This window comes from Eupeodes corollae, chromosome 2 (genome assembly GCF_945859685.1).
Source record: "Eupeodes corollae chromosome 2, idEupCoro1.1, whole genome shotgun sequence".
NCBI classification, from domain to species: domain Eukaryota; kingdom Metazoa; phylum Arthropoda; class Insecta; order Diptera; family Syrphidae; genus Eupeodes; species Eupeodes corollae.
Genome location: NC_079148.1, coordinates 130,387,346 through 130,403,209, shown reverse-complemented (window position 1 = coordinate 130,403,209; position 15,864 = coordinate 130,387,346). Strand labels below are relative to the sequence as shown.

At 33.3% G+C, this 15,864-nt stretch overlaps 1 protein-coding gene across 1 annotated transcript in view; it reads right to left on the bottom strand.

Moving 5' to 3' along the window:
• Window positions 1-15,864, bottom strand: part of LOC129946187 (uncharacterized) — a 507,301-nt gene that overhangs the window by 264,536 nt on the left and 226,901 nt on the right. The window contains exon 7 of the mRNA XM_056056274.1: window positions 14,267-14,527. Within this exon, the coding sequence (XP_055912249.1) occupies window positions 14,267-14,527 (261 nt within the window). The remainder of the gene's footprint in view (window positions 1-14,266; window positions 14,528-15,864) is intronic.

The following is a 15,864-nucleotide window of genomic DNA, read 5'->3' as shown; positions in this document are numbered from 1 at the left end:
GGGGAAGTTTAAGGTTATAACACTTTCCCGTAGCTTTTAGCCCATCAGCTCATGAGGCTTGGTTCTTCTTAATCTCCGAACATTGTCTCGTACATTTAATACGGTCTCCATTTCAGAGTTAGTATGACTTTGCAGCCGCTTATTGTGTGATACAGCGTGTTTCTTAACCACTTCTGTAACCATTTCAATTTGAAGGTCACGATGTAGATCGCTATTTCTTATATACCAAGGGGCATTTATTATTCCACGAAGGACCTTGCTTTGGAATTTTTGGATGGGTTCAGCATTTGTTTTCTTTGTACAGCCCCATAGTTGGATGCCATATGTCCAAACGGGTTTCAATACTTGCTTATATAACATTAGTTTGTTCTGGATAGATAGGTCAGAGTTCTTTCCTATTAACCAGTACATTTTTCTGTACTTCAAGTTTAGTTCTTCTCTTTTCTTTTTGATGTGTTCTTTCCATTTAAGCTTTGCATCCAAATTCATTCCAAGGTATTTGGCGGTATTGGAGTAAGGTACTTCTGTACTGTTTATAAAAATTGGAACATTGTTTATGTTTTTGTTTGTAAAGTTTATATGCGTCGATTTTGTTTCGTTTAATTTGATACGCCATTTGTGCGTCCAATCACTAACTTTATCGACTGCATTTTGCAATTTTTGTGTAGCCTTCGTAACGGATTTATCTGGCACCAATATTGCAGTATCATCAGCAAAGGTGGCCATGATAGCGTTGATGTCCACTGGAATATCCCTTGTATATAACAGATACAGGGTTGGTCCTAGGACACTTCCTTGTGGTACACCGGCTTCAATTTTCTTAAGTTCCGAGTAATTTTGGTCGTACCGTACTGTAAAGAGTCGGTTCGTAACGTAGGATTTCAGTATTTCGTAGTACTGCCTGGGGAAGTCCCTATGCAGTTTGTACTCAAGTCCCAAGTGCCAAACCTTGTCAAAAGCTTGAGCAACATCTAAGAATACAGACGAGCATACTTGTTTTTCTTCAAGTGCCTTTTCCACAACATCCGTAATTCGATGCACTTGGTCTATCGTGGAATGTTTATTTCTAAATCCAAACTGATGGCTCGGAATTAGTCTTCTTTCTTCAATTATTTTGTTAAGCCTTTTAAGTAGCAGTTTTTCAAAAACTTTTGCCATGATTGGTATAAGCGATATTGGTCTGTAAGATGTAACTTCTGTTGGTGGCTTACCTTGTTTAGGTATAACAATGACTTCCGCAATTTTCCAATGATGTGGCACATATCTTAGTTTAAGGCATGCGTTTATTATAAATTGGAGTTTCTTGAAGGCTATAAGAGGCATTTCTTTCAGAACCTGAGCAGTTATAAGATCGTACCCTGGTGATTTTTTGTTTGACAGCTTATGTTGACACATGCTTCTTACTTCTTTGAGCGTGACAAAAGGTATTTCACATTCGTCGTTTCTGTCAACAAACTGTAAGGGATCTGTAGCTGTGCTTGCTGGGAATGGCTTGAAAACATTCGCGAGATGTTCAGCAAAGAGATCAGCCTTTTGTTTCGGGTTTCCGATCCATTTACCATCTTGAGATTTTATCGGCGGGTTTTGTGTCTGAGGTCTTTTTAGACGCTTAGTTGCTTTCCATAAGGAGTATTCTGTAGAAGCATCCGTCGTCAGACTTTTCAGGAATCTACTTAGTGAATCATTTTTAAACTCACAGATTCTTTTTTTTAATTCGTTGTTAAGACGGTTAAAAACTACCTTATCATCTGGGAATCTCGTGGATTGCCATTTTCTTCTAGCTCTTCTTTTTTCCAATATCAACTCCTTTATTTCGATAGGATATTTTATTTCTTTTTCTCTCGCATTCGAAATAGTTGGAGTACTTTCTTCTGCAGCCTGCTGCACATCAGCAATAAATTGTTCTACTTCATGATCAATTTGTTCAATTGTTTGCATAGGGGATCTTAGGTTTATAAAATTTTCAAGTTTGTCTCTGAATTCGTTCCAGTTTGTTCTGTTATTCACGAGCTTGGGATTACTTTTTTCTATTATTTCTGTTTCGCTCAGTGATAAAATTACTGGAGTATGATCTGATGATAAATCATAATTACCTTCGACACTTATATGATTTCGTTTAATACCTTTAACTACGAAAAAGTCTATAAGGTCTGGTATTTTGTTAGTATCAGATGGCCAATATGTTGGCGAACCAGAAGAATAAAATTCGCAGTTGTATTTTCGGCCTGCTTGGTATAGCCGTTTACCTTTTGTTGTTATGAGCCTAGATCCCCATTGGGTGTGTTTAGCATTGAAGTCGCCACCAACAAGGAAGTTATGTCCTAACAAATGTAGGAGTTCTGCATAGTCTTCTTCAGTTGGAGAGCGCCTCGGAGGGCAGTATATAGCTGCTATTTTGAATTCTTTCTTTTTTATACCAATACTAATTGTTGTTACTTGCATGTTTTCTTTAGTAAACTTTGGTTCTTCAAAGTGTGTTAAGCACTTTTTTATAAGTATTGCTGATCCTCCCCTAGCTTTGTCAGCTGGGTGCGGAGCGTGATAACATGTATAGTTTGGTAATTTATTATCAAGATTTTGTTCAATAGCGAGGTGGGTTTCGGACACCAAACAAATGTCTATATGCTCTATGTCTAAAAAGATGTTTAGTTCTGATACATGCTGTAAGAGACCGTTTGCATTCCATGTTGCGATTTTGAGTGTTCTGTCCATCATTGTTTTTTAAGAGCGACTTCTTCGCTTAGCTGTTTTATGTTTAAATCTTGTTGGTCAATCCTTTTCAGGATGAGTTCCAGCATTTCTTTTATAGAAGTTTCCTCATTCTTCCGCACATTTTTTACAATCTGGGAATAGGATTAATTTTCATCAATTTTGCTTAGTGCAATTGCTTTTCCCGGTTGATTTTTAGTAATGTTATCGACCGTTACTTTTTTGCTTTCAACTACTGGTTTTGTGTTGGTTGAGTTTCTAAACTTGTTCCAAGTTTTGTTTTTTCTTTTTGTGTCTTGGAACTTTTTTGCTACTGGACATCCTCTGTAACTTGCAGGATGATTGCCTTGACAATTAACACATTTCGCTTTCTGTTCTCTGCCCATGGGACAGTTTTTGGTTGCATGTCTGCCTTCACATTTAACACAAGCGAACTCGCGATTGCAGTATTTTTGTGTATGCCCAAAGGCTTGACAGCGCTTACATTGTGGAACACTTTTCGACTTTCGCAGTGGTTCAATTTTGACAACTATGCCCATAATTGATTTAATACTGTAAATCTTATCGAGACTTTCTTTATTTTCAAACGTGAGCATAAATAAAGGTAGAGATCTCTTTTTTGTCGTTGATACCCCAGTGGAGTCTTTTACTATCTCATTTTTAATAAGGTTATTGGCATCGAGAGCTTGAAAGCCTTTTTGTATAAGGTCTTCGACAATTTCTTTGGCAACAAATTTTATGACAATAATTTAAAGCATGACTAAAGTTTTTTAAAATTCTAAATTTTTGACAGCAAACCACTTTTTCGTGAATGTCGTTAAATTACTAATAAATCTTTAAATGAAATCTTTACTCATATAACTTAACTGTATAAGCTTTTTGGCTCATATGACCCCCCTTGGGGCTGAATATCCGATTCATATTAAGTTCATTGTCCAATCTTCAGTCAAAAGTAGTACTTTTAGCAACAAAGTTGAAGGAAGTAAAATACAAATGTTGTTTTCATATACAAAATATAAAAAAGAGGCTGGGATGCGACCCACACTGATAACTTCCCATCCCGTCTGTCGATTTGTCTTGCTTAAAAGTTCAATTTTTAATATAAGTTTGAAGCCAATATTTTTAATTTTTGAAAAGCTATTTGAGTCGAAAGTAAATTTTTACCAACTTTTATACATTATTTTAGGTTTTTATTTTTTGTAAAAAAAACTGTCAATTGGATTTTAATCAAAATTTTATCAGATGTAAAAAACATTATTCTTCGTTGCACAAAATTGTTTTTGAGATGAAATCATATTTTACTCGTAAAATTTAATTTAATTAATTTAATAAAAGGTTGCAAATTTTTTTTCAGTTTTTATGATTTATAAAAAAAACCGTTAAATGGATTTTTTTTCAAAAACATACTTAGTTGATATCACGTAACATTATATTATATAAAATTAAATTCAAGTCTCTACCGTTTTTGGTACGTAAGATATTTAGGCTTAACCAAAATGTTCACCTTTTTTTCAAACTGCTATGGTAAAAAAACCACCGACGCAATTTTCTTGAGAGCCCTTTCTGCATCTTTCTGCCTTATTATCTGTATAACAAAATTTTTTTGAAGTCGATATCTCTTCTGGTTCTTGAGCTATGGACGACGAAAAAACATGCCGAACGTACGGACGTACGAACGTACGAACGTACCTATACACGCACACACAGACATCTTTCTAAAAACCTTTTATTTCGACTCAAGGGACCTTGAAACGTCGAGAAATGTCAAAATTTTCAATTGTAAAAATCGGACCCATTACAATAAATTCCTATGGGAAGTTAATAAGGTTCTTGGAAGGAAATCTTTAACAAATAATACCTAGAAATACTTTCCACTTTGCCGACATTTTAAATCAGGGACTCCCAACTTAAAGAGCTTTACAAAAAGTTTGTAATTCTGAACTTTGCACTTTTTTGATTTAAGTCGTAAGACATAATAATTGTTATGGTTTAAAATCCTCTGAAAAAATAAAACATTTCAACCTTTGCTTTTGCCTGTGACATCTGTCCTTGGATGCGGTAAAATGTTAATGCTGATTAATAACGGATTGAATTAAATCCAATCCAATCCTTTTATCTGCCATCTTAGTAAGAAAATTTACAAAAAGTCACAATATGATAAGTTTGAATTCAAACCACACACCTTTTTGTCAACATGACATCAATTTAACAATTAAAAATGTTTGTGTCACAATATTTTTGAGTTGAATAATTTCGCATATAACTTGTGTTGACATTTTTAATCCCAATCTCGTGTAAACATGGGTGTGTATTTAATCTTTTGAAATGACAGTTGTTAAGGATTTTGTGAGATTAAAATTGAAACAAAAAAAATGGAGAAAAAAACTCATTACAAAATTGTATAAAGTTCCTGAAATCGGGAACATTATTAAATTGAAATTATTAAATCATTTAATATTCACAAAAGATATATAAGTGTACATGCCTTTTAAAAGATTTATAATTTCTCAGGAAATTAATATACAAGATTGTTCTACTTTCTATAGACCTTGCCACCATATGCTCCATTTCCTTAAAAATACAAATTATAATAATTGACCCATCTGAGGAGGCACGTGGCTTTGACAAGGAATTATTAAGAAAGCTTTCAACTTTTTTTTTTTATTTTTCCTCCGATGACGGGTGTGCCTATTGTATTTTTGTGTATGAATATTGTTAACGAAAGTCGATGGAATTAGTTTCCGTTTTAAAACGTTTCTATTTCCAGCCCTCTTAGGCTATAATGGTGATGGTATGGTGTAAGAACTTAGAGCACAACAAGTTCAATTAAATTTCCAATTCGAAGCACGCTTCGCCTAGAAGATTATATTGTACCAATGTTTTGTGATGACAGCTTAGCGATTTGGTGTGAACGCCTCCTTAAATTAAGATCCACACAAAATGCCTATGGCATGTTAATTAATCAAACAACTCTTTAAAGCTTCACAAAATAATGGCTGAATCACAAACACGCTTCAGCTTCGGCTTCACCTGACGTTTACGAGTTCAGCCATAGGAATCCAATGCATGCTATCACAATGGAGCTTCGACCTCACGTTTCGTTTGACAATCGTAATGAAATGAGCGTAATGTAACGTAATGTGACTCCAAACGGAAGCTCTAGTTCAACTATCTGAACATTTGTTTTGTCTGACAGCTCAACGGCTGTAAAAAATGTCAACAAACAAAATATTTGCTCTTTGGAGGAATGAAATAATAGAAATGTCATTCAAAGCAATCTCGAAGCAGACCCAACGACGTAACGCAGACGAAGCCGAAGCTGAAGCTGGTTTTTATGCTACGCATACAAAAATATCGTGTAGGTGCAACATTATTGTTGTTTAAGTTTAAACAAAAATCTATAAATGCTTTGATGTCCTTTTTCATCATCATCAAAACCTTTTACATAGAAATGAGGAATAGTGTTTAGATTAAATCTCAAAGTGCATAGGAAGAAAGTTAGTTAAGTTTTACTGCTTCTCTTTGTAAATATACATCAACATTAATTTTTGGGAATAGGAAATTTTGTTATTTTAGTATAATGTGCATAATGCAACGCTCACATAACCCCGTGTCATATCCATCAGGGATGCAATTGAAGACTTTGAAGTTTGTCGTCGTTTTCGAAATTGTATCTATACCTTTGTGTAATGAAAACTTTCACAAGTTGAAACTAAGATTTTCGAAGAAGAAACTTATATCAACAGGAACAGGAAGGATGATGATGGAAGTACGAAGAGATACTTCTTAGGTATAACAAGTCATAGCAAATTCTAAACAAGGTTTTGGGTATTTTCCAGTTGTTGGAAAATTAATTTTGAGTCATAGTCAAACTTATACATATGTGTTGTGTAGTTAGACGGTCTTGATCCTTTAATTGAATTTGGTGTGTAAGTACATAACTTTGATAGATTTTAGGCGTAATACAGAATGCTTAAAATTAATATAATTTTCTAGAGAAGAATAAATGAACATTATAGAAACATGTGTAAGACTCGTCTTCAATTAATTTCAAGGAAAATTTGCATTACACACTCTGGGAGGAAATTCGAAGACACTTTAGGCTTTTTTTTTTTTTTTTTTTTTTTTTTTTAATTCAGAAAAGATTTTTAAGTGCTGGAAATTAATTTTGAAATACACTTGAACTAAGCTTTTTTCAATTTCACATATGAAAATACTTGTGTTCAATATTCAGAATTTGTTTTTTTCAGTTATTTCATTGTAAGCTCATTGAGCACGCTCTGAACAAGCTCAAAACATATTCAGAACGAAAAAAGGAACCAAAATTTAGAAGCTCCGAAAGCTCCGGAATAAAAGATTTTTAGAAAGATGTCTGCGTGTGCGTGTGTAGGTACGTTCGTACGTCCGTACGTTCACCACGTTTTTTCGTCGTCCATAGGTCAAGAACCAGAAGAGATATCGACTTCAAATAAATTTCGTTATACAAATAATAATGCAGAAAGGACTCTCAAAAAAATTTAATAGGTGGTTTATTACCATAGCAGTTTAAAGAAAAGGGTGAAAATGTTGGTTAACACTAAATATCTCAGGAACCAATGACGCTAGAGACCTGCATTAAATTTTATATTATATATTGTTACGCAATATCAAACCAACATATTTTTGGAAAAAAATCCAACCAACTAAAAATTTGTCACCTCGAAAATCTTACGAATTAAAAATGATTTCTTCTCCAAAACATTTTGTGCAACGAAAAATAACGTTTTTAACATATGGTTAAATTTTGAGAAAAATCGAATTGACAGTTTTTTTTTTATAAAAAATAAAAACCTTTAAAACATTGCTCAAAGATGTTAAAAACTGATTTTCAACTCAAATATCTCTTCAAAACTTTGAGAGTATGGCTTCAAACTTATTTTATCTTTAAAAAAAATTGTTTTCACTATTCGGTAAAATTTTAAGAAAAATCGAATTGACAGTTCTTATTACAAAAAATAAAAACTTAAAAGAAAATTTAACAAAATTTGTTAAAAATTGATTTTCGTCTAAAATAGCTTTTCAAAAATTAACAATATTGTCTTCAAACTTTTTTTTTTATTTCACAGAAAATATTGTTTTCGATATTCAGCAGTTTTTTTTTTTTATAAAAAATCAACAATCCGTTTTTTCATAAAAAAATAAAATCTACAAAAATGGGAATGGGAAGTTATGAGTGTGGGTCGCATCCCAGCCTCTTTTTTTAATGAATGTTTTGTGCATTGAAAGTTTGGTCATTTGTTTGAATATAATATGTTGTATGTTCACAGTAAAATAATTAAGTTTTCAAAATTCAAACATCGTGATACATGGCTTTCATCTGTCAAGATATTTTTTTAAGTTTTGAAAACAATGACACATCTAAACCATACCTTATAACTTCCCATCCTGTCTGTCAATTCGTCTTGCTTAAAAGTTTGAAGATTTAGATGTTCTGTTAAAAAAGTTATCAAATAAATTATTCTTAAAAAAACTAATAATAACCAACAACATTTTGAATATAAAGAAATAAACGGTGATTTTTTAAGAGCTTGAAAACTTTTTTTAAAAAGAAAATGCATAAAATTTGCAAAATCTCATCGATTCTTTATTTGAAACGTTAGATTGGTCCATGACATTTACTTTTTGAAGATAATTTTATTTAAATGTTGACCGCGGCTGCGTCTTAGGTGGTCCATTCGGAAAGTCCAATTTTGGGTAACTTTTTCGAGCATTTCGGCCGGAATAGCCCGATTTTCTTCGGAAATGTTGTCTTCCAAAGCTGGAATAGTTGCTGGCTTATTTGTGTAGACTTTAGACTTGACGTAGCCCCACAAAAAATAGTCTTAAGGCGTCAAATCGCATGATCTAGGTGGCCAACTTACCGGTCCATTCCTTGAGATGAATTGTTCTCCGAAGTTTTCCCTCAAAATGGCCATAGAATTGCGAGCTGTGTGGCATGTAGCGCCATCTTGTTGAAACCACATGTCAACCAAGTTCAGTTCTTCCATTTTTGGCAACAAAAAGTTTGTTAGCATTGAACGATAGCGATCGCCATTCACCGTAACGTTGCGTCCAACAGAATCTTTGAAAAAATACGGTCCAATGATTCCACCAACGTACAAACCACACCAAACAGTGCATTTTTCGGGATGCATGGGCAGTTCTTGAACGCCTTCTGGTTGCTCTTCACTCCAAATGCGGCAATTTTGCTTATTTACGTAGCCATTCAACCAGAAATGAGCCTCATCGCTGAACAAAATTTGTCGATAAAAAAGCGGATTTTCTGCCAACTTTTCTAGGGCCCATTCACTGAAAATTCGACGTTGTGGCAGATCGTTCGGCTTCAGTTCTTGCACGAGCTGTATTTTATACGGTTTTACACCAAGATCTTTGCGTAAAATCTTCCATGTGGTTTTCAGCAACACTCTCAGAAACAGACGCAATATTCTCTTCTGTACGCACTGTACGCACTCGTGTGGTTGGTTTAATGTTCAATAAAGTAAACTGAGTGCGAAACTTGGTCACAATCACATTAATTGTTTGCTCCCATCGTCGATTATGTAGACCATAAATCGGACGTAAAGCGCGAAACACATTTCGAACCGAACACTGATTTTGGTAATAAAATTCAATGATTTGCAAGCGTTGCTCGTTAGTAGGTCTATTCAAGATGAAATGTCAAAGCATACTGAGCATCTTTCTCTTTGACACCATGTCTGAAATCCCGCGTGATCTGTCAAATACTAATGCATGAAAATCCTAACCTCAAAAAAATCTTCCTTTAGTTTGATTTCAAGATCTATTTTTGTTAACGAGATTTTTAGTAGAAAACCAATTTTTACCAATTTTAGTAGATTTTCTTGAGAGTTTTTATTTCTTAAATAAAGAAATACAAATTGTATGAATACAAATAATCTGAAGTCAATATCTTCTATTTTTCAAGAGATATCGAGAACCGACATCAATTTTTAATAAATTTGCGTACTGTTTTTTGTAGCTTTTATTTTTTTTTATGAAAAACGGACTGTTGGATTTTTATGAAAAATTGACTGAATGTCCGTGTGATAAAGTTAATTTGAATCCAATATTTTTAATTTTTGAAAAGATATTTGAGTAGCAAGTAAATTTTTACCAAGTTGTAGTATTGTTCTTTTGGTTGGGTTTTCATTAAAAAAAAAAAGTGTCAATTCGATTTTTCTGAAAATGTTACCGAACGTTGAAAACAATATTTCTTATAAGAAAAAAATTGTTTAAAGTCATAATCTAAAATTTTTGAAGAGATATTTGAGTCAAAATCAATTTTTGGAACTGTTAGTAATTTGTTTAGGTTATTATTTGTATAAGAAAAACTATCAGTTTGATTTTTCTAAAAATTTGACCAGATGTCAAAAAACGTTCGTACACACAGACATCTCCCTAAAAATCTTTTATTTCGACTCAAGAGATCTTGAAACGTTGAGGAATGTTAAAATTTTCAATTCGACAAATCGGACCGATGAAAATACCAGTGTTTTGTTGGAAAATCTATCAATAGTATAGCAGGATTTTACACAAATAGCAAAAACAATATGCGCAGTAAGAATACTGCCGATAAAAGTTAAAGTAGAACCATTCCACTGAAGGGTTTTTGACATTTATACGAGTCTCGAATGGATCTTATATGATTTCGTTCTCAAATGTTGGTACGATTGATATTGCATTTGCATCCCGATGGCTGTGTTTGTTGAGTAGTTGTGCATTTGGAATCATGTGTTTTTCATTGGGGAAAAAATCAATCTGTTGCTGTTTATATTATTAAGTTTTGTTAATGAAAATGGACTAACTGAGCTTATTTTGCAAGAGAAAACAGTAGTAAAGATAATTAAGTTTTGCTATGTTGCCGACAAAGGTTTATCTCAGTTGATTAAATAAATATTTCCACCGCACACGAAGATTTAAAAATTATTCAGTTGGACAGCACTTTCTAATACAATTGGTGTTTCGATGTTTCTTATGAAGTCCAAGTGAAATAGTTTCATTCATGTTAAGTAATGAAGAACTGAATAGTTCAACACCATTTAATATGCTACCAACTCCATGTTTAATTTTTTTTTATTTGACTAAAACAATACTAATATATTGGTGCACAAACATGCAAATAAACAGATCATAATGCATTATCTGCAAAACCAACTTCTCCATACATGTTTTTCTTCACAAATGTTCACTCAACTCCAATTTCCGACCGGAATCGAGTAGAACCAAGCTCATTTCAACTCGATTCAGGTATATACAGAATTGAGGTGAGCTTCAAGCTCGTTTCAACATCACATGTTAATTTAGTAGTCTACGAACAAACCCCCTTCTTGAAGTTTTTATTTTATGTCAAAGGTGCAATTGTTAAATGAAATTTTTTGTATAGAATCTCAATTTCAAGATGGTTTCTTACCATTTCTTCTTGAAAATTGTCCATTTTATTAGTTTTATTCTATTTGTGTGTGTTTTTTTTTTAATTTATTATTCTGACAGGTCTTGTTTCAGTGGTTTTAATTCTTTAATTACAAAAATTTATCCTCTGCCGATGGGTTTTCTTGGAAATTTTCTTCTACGCTATTTATAAGAAAAATAGGTGGCGCAACAGTCCATGAAGAACCAGGGCTTAGTGACTTACAACTGTCAACCATTCCTGTGTGCGCGTAATGTTGTCAGGGATGGAAGGTACCTACAGTTTATATGCTGATTCCGAACGGCTTATTTGAGAAAGCAATTTTTCATGACATGAATTACTCTTGGAGGATTTGTCAGTTCCTCGCAAGAGGCAGTACCCGTAAAAACAGTTAGGTGGCACAGGCAGGAACCCAAGACCCCTTGCATAACAGTCGAACGCACTAAATATCACGTTACAGGTACTACTACTATTTATAGAATGCCAAAAACACGGGTTATAACTTCCTATGGGAAGTTGAAAAAAGTATCGGAAACGAAACGGACCCCTGAGGCACACTATCCTTTAATTTGTTGCTATCAGATTTGTAACCATCGTAGAATGCTACTTTTAGAAAACATGTAATTTAAATCCTAACGAAGAACATTTTCGTGGAAACCAAATGCAAAAACTTTTGATAAGAAAGCTTAACACCAAACTCAATCGAATGCATTTAATGATTACAATATTCTCTGTAGGTAATCGAGTAATTTTGTCCCTTCAGACTTTCTCTTGTGAGAATTCTGAAGTCACAGAAATAAGGAAATAAACCAAAAACAGTAGAAGTTGTTCTACGAGTAACATAACACTGGTCGCCGAGGTTTTTTTACTGGCATTGAAATTGCACTTTCTAAAAGGCTTTCGAAGCCTTATTTTAAATCCGATTTTAAAATTAATGTATCACATCAGGAATTTCCAAAAACTAAGTAAGATTCTAAAATCCTTTCTATTGTATCCAAACAGAAAGGTTTGTACTTTTCAAAATCATCATACAATCTTTGTTAAGAGATGTTTTAAGTTTGAGATTAGGCTTAAAAACCCGTTTTTGTTTGTTTTCAGCATTTTTAAAGGGGCATATTTTTAAAACCTGATGTGATAAAAAATTGTAAAGGTGATATTCGAATTAAGGACATCTTAATCCCTCAAAAAAGTATTTCCAGTGTAATTTATGCTGTTATGATTGATCCAATTTAATTTACACACTTAATTTGAAAAATTCAATATTCCATACGTAATATCATCGAAAACCCTTTAAAACAACTAAAAAATATTGATAATATCTCACAAAACACTTGATTTTAATTTAATTAAAAGATAGGAAGTGCCAATTGAAAGGCCCTGTTGTAAAACTCAAGACATCTAGTAATAATAGACACACTAATTAAAAATGTTTTCTACAGTTTGTTGTCAGGTCATTAGTTGGTCATGATGCACCATATCCCACATGCACGATAACATCTTTCGTCTTCTGAGGCAAGATAGATACATGTTTCCGAGAACAAAGACTTATGGGCTCCAAATCAAGGACGACAGAAGACATCTCAAAAGATTATTACCTTTTCATAATACCTTAACTAAAATAATAGTTTTTCAAACAAGGGGGAGAACTTTGAGTAGATACACAATGATGGCCAAAAACAAAGGAATTTCAAAACATCAACCGTAAAGATAAAAAATTTCAATTCTTAGAAATTATCTTCCTACACACTTCTATAGGATTTCTCTATAGTTTTCATCTTGTGATGACATTTTGCTTTGTTTTCAAAGTGATTATGTGTGTTAAACTTCAATTAAATCAACACAATAATGTGTCCTTGTTGTCCAAATACCGTACCTATCTTACTCTACTTCCTTAACATATTCTCTTCACAAGATGTGACTTTCATTATACAAGAGTGTACCTACCTTACCTACACAGAACAGATTGATGTTCTTATCAATTAATCGTGCGAATAGACAACTTCATGCCGACACAGAATTTATACGTGTTCTTCATTTGTATATCCTTTATATGGGTTATTCAAAAATACATCCCCCTCCTTATCCTTATCATACTCTTTTTATTCGAATGAATTATATCCTATTCGATTTTCTTCACATGGTCGCATTTGAATATGTCTATAAGAGCTTTTCAATTGAATAACCCATAACGACGGATGTCGCACAAACGTACTTTACCCTATGTTATATCAAAAGCGGATTCAACAGGACAGGAAGATATAAAACAGAAGGTCCTTTTTACATACAAAATATACATACCTACATATGTGCTGAGTGATCTAGGAATTTTCATTGGAATGTTGGGAATTCAGTATAGAATAACTGAGGAAGTATAGTGACATTCATGCGTTAGATACAGGAGGCAGTCGGGTGGACAGATAACACACGGAACCGGAAGCGACCTCGCCACCAAAACTTTATCCAAGACCCAACGGAATTGAGCATAGGAAAATAAAGGAAGACAAAAGGAAAAACTAAATAAGACTCTTCTCTGGAGGGATGGGGGTGAAAACTAAAATTCCAAAGGAGAGTCCTTCTTAAAACTACTCTACCAAACTGCTATACCGACAACGCTAACGCCATATCCTATCCTATCCGCCCACAGTCATCATCGCCAAGGGAATAATAATCCTTTCAAGTTTGGTTTATTTAAGGAATTAAATGCAAAGCTCCTTGTGTGTATATTCCACATTCGAGATTGCTTGCTGTTGTTCTGGCTCTCTCAAATGCAATTGCAAGTAAAGCTTACAGATACCGGAAAAACCCAAACCTCTAAAACCCACGTGTGTGTGAAAACTGAAACCGGATATGTGAAGGATTTTCTATTTTCTCATGTGCAGTGGTTTGAATTTATATGTGGCTAAGTGAGAATTTTGCCATTTGGCTCAACAATGACAAAAGGAGAAGAAATTGGAGTACAGTATATAGTTGAGTGTACCTGGAGTATCATCGCAGGATATAAGAAGCACAAGGATGTGTACATTGTACACATTTATATTCAATGCATAGAAACATTCAAGAGAATATGGTAAAATCTTATATCAACAAAATATATGCATAGCTTTTTGTACTCACTGTGATTCGGATATATTGAGAATGTTCGGTAGCGATACACTGCGGATACGTTCACGTGCTGCTATTGTTGTTGTTGTTGGAGTTATTGTTGCTGCTGCTACTGCTGCTGGTGCTCCTGCTACTGATGTTGTTGTCGTTTCCGTTGACGACGACTTATTTGCATTTGGAATAGTTGTTGATGATGTGCAATTCGATTTCGTTGAAATGTTGCAATTGTTGTTGTTTTTGTTACTTTTGTTTATATTATTGTTGTTCGATGTCCTGGAAAATATAAAATCAATGAATTTTTCCAATTGATTTTCAAGTATACTTCGAGTATTCTCAATTGAGGCACAGAGACTTGGAGGAGTTTTAGATACAATTTTTCAAAGATTCAAAGGATAACACTTATGTATATTACAATATTGGATATGTATGAGTATTTGTATACTCTACAAAAATATTGGAGATAATATTTAAGGATAATATTCGGAGAGCAAAGAAACAACCATCCTTCGGATAAATAGAGAGGTAAAAGGTCATCGTTCGAAGGATTTTAAATTATAATTATTTATAGCATCCTGGTTTATCTTTGTATATGAATGTTATCGGGTATAGAGAGATATAAAGTTGCAGAGAGAATATTGTGTGGGGTATAAAATATGGTAAAACGAGCCTATGCATAATTTATAAATTTTATAGGTTACTACATAAATATTTCAAGGTAGGGTGGTAAAGGCATAATTATTAAGTTGCGTTAAATATTTATGGTATGGCTAATGAATATCCTGGAAAAGGTTAGAATTTAAGTTATATTCGGAATGGAATTTGTTGGTGGTTTAAATTTTAAGGGATTTCGTAATCAATACATTTTAGGTTTTTTACATTGAAAGTGTTAACTAAAATACAACATCAAAAAAAGGTCAAACATATTGACTTAGCCAAATTTTTTTAATCTGGAAATTTTGAAACATTCTTTTTTTTAATTTAAAAATCACAATAGATGTCTCCTCTTCTGTAAGCTGCTAGTGCCGTTGATGGAAATTTTGTAGGCCATCTTCGTGTTGTATGAGTTTTTTGGCTTTTATTCAAACAAAAAATATAAAATGTGTAAACAAATTTAAAAAATTGATACAAATCCGATTATGAGAAAGAAAGGTAAATTATTATTAATAATCAGATTTATTTTGAAAGTTCTTAATCCAAATTGTTTGTTCTTATTTTTGAAGAAAAAATACTGTTAACGAAAAATGGAGGTGAAATTGTACAAAAGTTGATAAATAATATAAAATTACGTATACGCCCTAAATAACCATATTTTAAATATCATTTTATCAGGAAGAAATAACTTGAAATTTAGGGTATAAATCGAAATTTTAACTCAAAGTTGTTGCCGTAAGTTTGACCTCCCTTGTTGCTAACCAACATTAACGAATTCTTACTGCGGCCCCAAAATTTTAAAAGATATAATAAGTAGGAACCTGGACCATCAGCCAGTGACCTGCTCTCCTAGCTTATTGGGAAAGCAAATTTAACAGGTCTCACCGAACTGTGCGACGGTTGACCCCCATATTGGTTGAACAAGATCATCAAGGCATGAAGACGATACCCATGCCCAA